At 45.2% G+C, this 8,969-nt stretch overlaps 1 protein-coding gene across 3 annotated transcripts in view; it reads left to right on the top strand.

Annotated features, from left to right (window-relative positions):
• The first annotated feature begins 2,873 nt into the window (after positions 1-2,873).
• The window catches only part of B3GALNT2 (beta-1,3-N-acetylgalactosaminyltransferase 2), a 57,698-nt gene continuing 51,602 nt past the window's right edge, over positions 2,874-8,969 (top strand). For all 3 annotated transcript variants that reach the window (XM_032430232.1, XM_032430231.1, XM_032430233.1), the window contains exon 1: positions 2,874-3,212. In XM_032430232.1, coding sequence (XP_032286123.1) covers positions 3,101-3,212 — 112 coding nt within the window. In that variant the 5' untranslated portion in view covers positions 2,874-3,100. The remainder of the gene's footprint in view (positions 3,213-8,969) is intronic.

Genomic DNA, 8,969 nt, shown 5'->3' with positions numbered 1-8,969 from the left:
AGACCCCGAATTGCCAAGGAAATGTTGAAAAAGAAAAACAAAGCTGGGGGCATCACGTTGCCCGATTTCAAGCTATATTACAAATCAGTGATCACCAAGACAGCATGGTACTGGCACAAAAACAGACATATAGACCAATGGAACAGAATAGAGAACCCAGATATGACCCTCAACTCTATGGTCAAATAATCTTTGACAAAGCAGGAAAAAACATGCAATGGAAAAAAGACAGTCTCTTCAATAAATGGTGCTGGGAAAATTGGACAGCCACATGCAGAAGAATGAAACTCAACCATTCTCTAACACCATTCACAAAGATAAACTCAAAGTGGATGAAAGACCTCAATGTGAGACAGGAATCCATCAAAATCCTAGAGGAGAACATAGGCAGTAACCCCCAACTTCTTTCAAGATACCTCTCCAAAAGCTAGTGAAACAAAAGCAAAAATGAACTTTTGGGACTTCATCAAGATAAAAAGCTTCTGCACAGCAAAGGAAACAGTCAACAAAACAAAGAGGCAACCCACAGAATGGGAGAAGATATTTGCAAAGGACACTACAGATAAAGGGCTGGTATCCAAAATCTATAAAGAACTTCTCAAACTCAACACCCAGAAAACAAATAATCAAGTCAAAAAGTGGGCAGAAGATATGAAAAGACACTTCTCTGAAGAAGACATACAAATGGCTAACAGACACATGAAAAAATGTTCATCATCATTAGCCATCAGGGAAATCCAAATCAAAACCACACTGAGATACCACCTTACACCAGTTAGAATGGCAAAAATGGACAGGGAAAGAAACAACAAATGTTGGAGAGGTTGTGGAGAAAGGGGAACCCTCTTACACTGTTGGTGGGAATGCAAGTTGGTACAGCCACTTTGGAAAACAGTGTGGAGGTTCCTCAAAAAATTAAAAATAGAGCTATGACCCAGCAATTGCAGTACTGGGTATTTACCCCAAAGACACAGATGTAGTGAAAAGAAGGGCCATGTGCACCCCAATGTTCATAGCAGCAATGTCCACAATAGCCAAACTGTGGAAAGAGCCGAGATGCCCTTCAACAGATGAATGGATAAAGAAGATGTGGTCCATATATACAGTGGAATATTACTCAGCCATCAGAAAGGATGAATACCCAACTTTTACATCATCATGGATGGGACTGGAGGAGATTATGCTAAGTTAAATAAGTCAAGCAGAGAAAGTCAATTATCATATGGTTTCACTTACTTGGGGAACATAAGGAATAGCATGGAGGACATTAGGAGAAGAAAGGGAAAAATGAGGGGGGTGGGAATTGGAGGGAGAGATGAACCATGAGAGACTATGGACTCTGAGAAACAAACAGGGTTTTAGAGGGGTGGGAGGATGGGTTAGCCCAGTGATGGGTATTAAGGAAGGCACGTACTGCATGGAGCACTGGGTGTTATACGAAAACAATGGATCGTGGATCACCACATCAAAAACCAATGATGTATTGTATGGTGACTAACATAACATAATAAAATTAAAAAAAAAAAAAGAATAGAGATTCTGAAAAATCAAAAAAGATTTTAAAATTAGAGTAGAGACAACATTACAAAACATTCAAAAAAAAGTAATTTTAGGGTGCCTGGCTGGCTCAGTCAGTAGAGCCTGTGACCCTTAATCTCAGGGTCATGAGTTCAAGCCCAAGTAGGGCACGGAGTCTACTTTAAAAAAAAAAAAAAGTAATTTTAATAGATGGTTGTTTTGCTGAGATTAAATTGCCACTCAACGAGACTATCATATTGACAGTACCCGAGACCTCTCCTCCTGCACTGTTCAGTTACTTGAATAAATTCGCTTTTTCCCCTTAAGTTTGTTTGAAATGGATTTTCTGTGGCTTTCAACCAAGACTTTACTCAACGATATAGTTCCTTCTGTTGCCACAATTGTGGAAACTTAAAAAAACAAACGAAAAAAACACCGTAGGCTTGGCGTTCATTTTCATCCTTCCCTCCGCCTTTTAGCAGGGGCACCCACGGCCTCGACCCGCGCCCTCGCGCGTCGGGCCGGGCTGCAGGACGCCGGGCAGGACCTGGTCTCTGAGGAGGGCTGCTCAAATCCCACCGGTCCCGCACAGCCCGCGTCCTCGTTGTCACGGCTCCGTCCTATAGGAGGTGTCACCTTGCTCTCCCCGTCTGAATCGGGGGTATGTGGTTGTACCCTCGGCCGGACCGTCGTTGTCCTACCCCACAGCTCGACCCCCTGGGTGCGCTCTTCTCCTGAGCGCCCAGAGGACAAAGCCGGGCAGGGAGCCGGGTACACGGTGCACCAGAACTAATACTTGAGGGCTTATTCACCGCTGAAGACACGCTTCGGACGGCCTGGGCCCGCTCTTCGGGCCAAGGAGACAGCAGCAGGATCCCGCCTCCCAGGCAAGGCCAGCATTCGCATAACCGAGCTCTGCGTGGCTTAAAACAAGCACCACGCTGATCTCCTTTAAATCAGAGGCGACGGGCAATCTTCGCCTCAGCTGTTTCCCTCCCAGGGTTGTGCCGGCCCCTGAGCACCGGCCGCCCGGCACCGCCGCCCTTCGGCCATCGGGGGGCAGTAGGCGTCGAGAAGGGACGCGCACGCTCCACGTGGGGCTCCGCGCTTCGCCTTCGCCACCGCCGAGTGACGCGAGCAAGGGCCTGCGATCATGGGAAATGTGGTTTCCGAACCTCGGGACCACGGCGGTGCGCCCCCCGCGTAGGCCCAGAGCAGGACTTCAGCTCCCGGTTGGCCTGCGGGCGCGGGAGAGTACGCGAAAGAAGGGGACGCGAGGGAAGGGGGCAGGGCGAGTGTGAGGGGGGAGGTGGGCGGGGCCGGGGAAGGCCAAGCGGAGGGGGCGGGGTCTGGCCGGCTGAGGCGCCGCCGCCCGCAGTTGGAGGAACCTGAGGCGCGGGGCCGGGAACCGCGGGGAGTCTGGACGGCGGCGGGCGCGAGGGCAGGCGTGCCCAGAGTGGTCGCGCGTGCGTCGGCCGCCGCCCCTCGGCCTTCCTCTTCGCGGGTCCCCTCCCTCTCCGCCGGGACGCGGGAGAGCCCGGCGCGCGACGGGGGCGCGAGGTGGAGCCGGCGGGGGCGGCCAATGCGAAACTGGCTGGTGCTGCTGTGCCCGTGTGTGCTCGGGGCCGCGCTGCACCTCTGGCTGCGGCTGCGCTCCCCGCCGCCCGCCCGCGCCTCCGGAGCCGGCCCGGCAGGTGAGGTCCTGGGGCCGGGAGGGCCAGGAAGCCGTGAGGGGCGGGAGGCCGCCTCCGAGCCCCCGGGCGGCTTCCTCCGCGGAGTCCCGAAGTGGGGAACGGGCCGAACGCGACCGTCCCCAGGCGAGACAAATGGCCCTTTTCATCCTCGGGGCGTTGAATCGGGCAAACTCGAGGGCGCTTTTCCCGTTTCGTGTCCCCGCCGCTTCTCACCTCCCGCTTTCTTCCTTTAGGGACACGAGAGCGGTGCCCGCCACCGCGAGTCCTTCGTCTGTCCCCCAGGCCTGGTCCGACTTGTCCGGCGCTTGCCCGCTGGCCTTGGAGCAAAACCTTGTGTCCTTCAGCCGCGGGCGGCCCCTGCGTGCACCCGGGCTCCGGCTGCCCGGCCGCTTGCCTCCTTCCCAAGCTGTTGGTCTTACTCGGTCAAGACTTGGAGGTCTTAGTGCCGTGGGCAATGCCTGTGCGTGTTTGAAAAGGCTGGGTTTTGCTTTTAAGGATAACTTTGCTTTAAGAATATACTGCATTTTGTTTTCTTTGGAAACTATGATGTAAGTCGGTTAAACAAATCTGGACATGAAATAGGGCATGGCTACGAGGGGAGTTGTTCCTGTGAGTTTGGCTTGCGAAGCCTACTAATGAAGTGTACGTGAAAACATAAAATTCTCTAACGATCCTATCCACTTGTTCTAAAACTTAACACTCTCATGGGAATGAGATCTTTGTTCTTGTTCATTTCACCGTCTGATAGAATTCTTTGTCTATAGTAGGTACCCAGCGGATGTTTTTGTTGTTGTTAATGGGTTCTACCACTCTTTTTTCTTAATGGGTTTCCCTTTTTTTCTTGTCTTCTTTTTTAAGGGCTTGCCCTAGGACATATAAAGAAACCTAGAAGGCTGTTTTAAAAATGAGGTAATAGTTGTTTTGTGTTCTAATACTCGGGGAGTTTTTTTCCTACCACTTCTCCCCAGAACAGCTGTTTTCTTATCCAAAAGTTTTCAAAATTAAGATTGAATATTTGCAATTCTGAGATGGGTCTGTGCCTTACTTTTTAGGTAGGAAGCAAGGAAACTAATTCGGCAATCCGCAAAGCAATCTCATTGTTATAATTGGGGGTTTTTATACTGGTAACAATCTCTTAGAATCTTTTCCTATTAGACAAACCACAAGATCTTTGAAAAGGTTATTTGTGTGACCTGAATAGAATTAAAATACTGTTTAATTTATTTAATGAAAATACAGTGGTTATGGAGCATTTAACCTGTTAACAGGTTAGGATTTGGGGCCTTTTTTTTTTTTTTAAGGTTTTGTTTTTTAGGTTTTTGTAAACTGAGCTGAGGAAAGACTGCCATGGATATAAAATGCTTTGTAACATCTGTTAGATTTGTGTTTTACAGCTTTCTTTCCTTTTTTGTGCGATGAGTGAGCACTACTAGAATTTACTTGCAGAGCATTCTTAGGATATTTATGACCTTTAATTGCCTTTTGAGGTTGAGTAAACAAGCAAAACCTCTTTGCCTTCAGGCTTAAAACTTAGTAGGCAATTTCTTAGTTTCAGTGAAGTTTTTCCTATCCCCATAGTGTTTGGATGATGCCCCTATCTGCCATCAAGTTAACCTGAGCTAGATTAAGGAGCCTGGGAAGTAGGCCATGAAGAGGATCAGGCTATAGGTGAAGAAATCAGTAACTAGTTACAAAAATTAACTTTGACTTAGGTGGATAGTGTGCATCTGGCTAGATGATAAATTAGGTATTTTAATCTAAATGAAACCTGGCAGACTCCTAACTTTCACTTTTCAAAACTAAGAACAGTAGAAGCATATCGATCGCCAAAATTTCCTGCAGCTCCTTTTCCCATTGTGTTACCACCATGTTCAAACTAAAACATTTGGGCACTTTTACATTTCTACCCTTATACCTTCAGCCTAAAGTGAGAGAGAAAACCCAAGATTTTGTTAAGTTTTCTTCCCTTGAATGAATGTTTTAAGATTTCTTTTTGTTCTCTTGTCTGCTTTCAGGCTCATTAAATTGTGACTTTTTTTTTAAAGGGAGACTTACCTTCCCTGAATATTAAAAAAGTCCCTCTGACTTGTAGTGGATTCAGCAAATCTTTGAGAGCCTAGTCTGTGCCCGCTCCTGTTGTAGGTGTAGAGTTACAACAGTAATCCAGATCACGTCCCTGCTGTCATGCAGTTTACAATTTAGAAGGGAAGACAGAATGGAGAAAATAATTATTTAATATCCTAGGGGATAGTGATAGGTGAGATGACAAAATGAAAGCAGTGTAAGAGGACAGAGAATGGTGTGCTGCTGGTCTAAATAGAGAAGTCAGGGGAGGCCCCTCTAAGGAGGGGCCATTGAGCAGGGACCTGAATGAAGTGCAGGAGTCCTGTCCGCACCTGGCGCTTTTCTAATGTAGAAAACGGTCCAGGAGAGCAACTGGTGAAGAGGAAGCAGGTCTCTTTTGAAATCCGTGGATGGATGAGGAGAGTGGAGACAGGGACACTAGACTGGAGAATATAGAGGATATATCTAATATATTATAAGATACTCGTTTTGGGTAATACCTTAGCAGGAATTATGTAAACAGTAAATTTGGAAAAAGAATGAGACCAAAGACGTCTTCTCTTTCTAGGATATTTGGAGAGAAGGAAACCAAAGAGAAAGGAAAGAAGCATATCCATTCAATAAATGCCTAGAGCGCTAGGTATTGAGCAAGCTAGATGTGGAGTCCCCTGCTCTGAGATCCTCCTAGTCTGTTGAACTGAAACAGACAGGGAGCAAGGAGAAGGCCAAAGACAAATTGAGCTTGCTTTACAATTTTGCCTAGGGCCAGTTCATCCAAAATTATCCCTGTATGTTAATCTTGTCTCTGTGCTTCGGTTTCCTTATTTATAAAATGATGATCTCATAGGATATGAGATACAATACAACACCCAGAAAAGTGCCTGATTCATAGTAAACACTCCATGAATTTTAGAGAGGAGGAATAGGATAGTGGTGGCTGGTGCGTAGGCTAGTGAGGTATTTGGGGAGGTTTTTGAGATTGGCGAGAGCATACTAGTAGTGTATGTGATGATTGTCCTTATCAGTAGATCTGTCATGAAGTTATATGTTTCCCTCATTTCCAAGATTTCTGCTAATTTGTGATTGATGTGAGAGCATGCATGTGAGAGTGGAAATTTTGGTCTGATTTTTAAGAATCCTTGGGCCTATTTTGAACAATCAGTTTTGAAATCAACCTCCCTTGGTCTTGAATAAATTTTTGGTTGTCCGCTCTAAGTGCAGAGCCTCACAGGTTGCCAGACCCTCAGGATACATTACATATTAGAGAATAGAATGCTGTTGTCCTCAGGGAGCTTGTGTGGGGTTTTAATTATTCCTGGCATGAAAATTTGTTTTTTGTTTATTGCTCTATATCTACCATCTAGAACAGTGAACATAGGTTCTTAGTAATTTGAAGGAATGAATCAAGAGAATAAAACTGGGAAAGTATGAATGAATTTGTCACCTATATATCGTCTATTCACATTCCATGATGACCTTAGGATACAAATTTTTTCTTATAAAAGTAAAACAAGTTCTTTGTAGAAAAATTTGAAATTATTTTTAAAAACAGGGAAAATGATCTATATTACAGTTTTTGAATGCACATACAGTGCATGTTGGAGTGAAATTAGTATTTTTTAAAAATTGTATTGATGTATAATATACATTCAGAAAAGGGCCTGTAAATGTATAGCTTGATATATTTTCACAAACTGAATATATCCAACTAATCCTGCACCTCAGAAGCAAGCTCCCTTCATGCTCCCTTCCATCACTGCCAGGAGTGGTAACCACTATCCTGATCTTAAATGGCAGAGATTTGCCTGTTGGTACTTTATATAAATGGAACCACACAGTATGTACATTGTTCTTATAGTCTGCTGATCTTAATGTGGTGAATAACAGTATAACTCTATGGCTACATATAGATACACCGTAATTTAACTAATCCTTTATTTCTGCATTCCTGGATTTTTGCAGTTTTTCACTATTAATAAATGATATTGTGATGAATAGAGATCTTTTAGTACATCACTGATTATTTCTTTTATTTTTTAAAGATTTTATTTATTTATTTGATAGCACAAGTAGGCAGAGTGGCAGACAGAGGGGAAGGCGGAGGGAGAGGAGAGGCAGGCTCCCTGCTGAGCAAAAAGCCCGACGTGGGGCTTGATCCCAGGACCCCAGGATCATGACCTGAGCCGAAGGCAGATGCTTAACCAACTGAGCCACTCAGGTGCCCTGATTATTTCTTTAGAATAAGTTCTTAGACATGGAATTGCTGGATAGAAGTTATACAGTTCTGGGGAGCCTGGGTGGCTCAGTCGGTTAAGTGTCTGACTCCCGATCTCAGCTCAGGTCTTGATCTCAGGGTCGTGAGTTCAAGCCCCATCCGTGTTGGGCTCTACTCTGGGCATGGAGCCTTCTTAAAAAAAAAAAAAAATTATCTGAGGTAGTTGATGTGTATTGGCAAATTGTCCCATAGAAGACTACCAAATTCCATTCCAGCAGCAACGTAGGAGAGGAGCCATTTCCTTAAAATAGCTCTCCACATTTCCTTGCAATACCAATGGTTGGGGTATTATTTAAGAAGATATTTGTCAGTTTGAACATAGCAGAAGCCTGGTACCTTACTGCTCTAATTCAAACTTGATTCCTAATGAAACTGAGTATTTTTTCATAGGTTGGTTGGCTATTTGCATTTTATCTGTGAATTATCTTTGTGTCTTTTTGTAGCATGTTTACTTCTTAGCTGTTCATTTCTTTCTTTGCTGTCTCCAGATGCCAGAATCAAAGTAGGTCCCCTGTACTAGCAACGTGTAGCAAAGGGTGCTGAAAGTATACAGGCAAAGGCCGGTTGGGGCACTAGGAACGTGGGCATTCTTGTACAAGCATTCATTGAGCACCCACTCCCTGGGTTTTGTACCGCGTAACGCAGTACTCACAAGTCTGTTGGACTGATTTACATTGCTGGTACATGGTAGAAGAAACCTGTTTTTTTTTTTTTAAGATTTTATTTATTTATTTGACAGAGAGATAGAGAGCACAAGTAGGCAGAGAGGCAGACAGAGGGAGGAGAAGCAGGCTCCCCGCCGAGCAGAGAGCCCGACGTGGGGCTCGATCCCAGGACCCTGGGATCATGACCCGAGCCGAAGGCAGTCACTTAACTGACTGAGCCACCCAGGCACCCCAAGAAACCTGTTTTTTTAACTGAGATATAATTGACCTATTACATGAGTTTCAGGTGTATGACATTGATTCAATATATGTACATATTGTAAAAATGAACACGATCTAACATAGTTATAATTTTTTTTCTTGTGATGAGAACTTTTGAGATCTCTTAACAACTTTCAAATATGCATTACAGCATTATTCACTATAGCCACCAAGTTGTACATTACATCCCCATGACTTCTTTATTTTAACTGGAAGTCTGTACTTTTTGACCCCCTTCGCCCATTTTGCCCACATGTCACCCCTCACCTCTGGCAACCACCAGTCTGTTCTCTATGAGTTCGGTGTTTTGTTTTGTTTAGATTCTACATAAAAGTGAGACTGTAGGGGCGCCTGAGTGCCTCAGTCGTTAAGCGTCTGCCTTCGGCTCAGGTCATGATCCCGGGGTCCTGGATCGAGCCCTGTATCAGGCTCCCTGCTCAGGGGGGAGCCTGCTTCTCCCTCTCCCACTCCCCCTGCTTGTGTTCCCTCTCT

The sequence above is a fragment of the Phoca vitulina genome, unplaced genomic scaffold, assembly GCF_004348235.1.
Source record: "Phoca vitulina isolate PV1807 unplaced genomic scaffold, GSC_HSeal_1.0 scaffold43, whole genome shotgun sequence".
NCBI lineage: Eukaryota > Metazoa > Chordata > Mammalia > Carnivora > Phocidae > Phoca > Phoca vitulina.
Note: the sequence above shows the minus strand (reverse complement) of the source record. Positions and strands in the feature narration are given on the sequence as shown.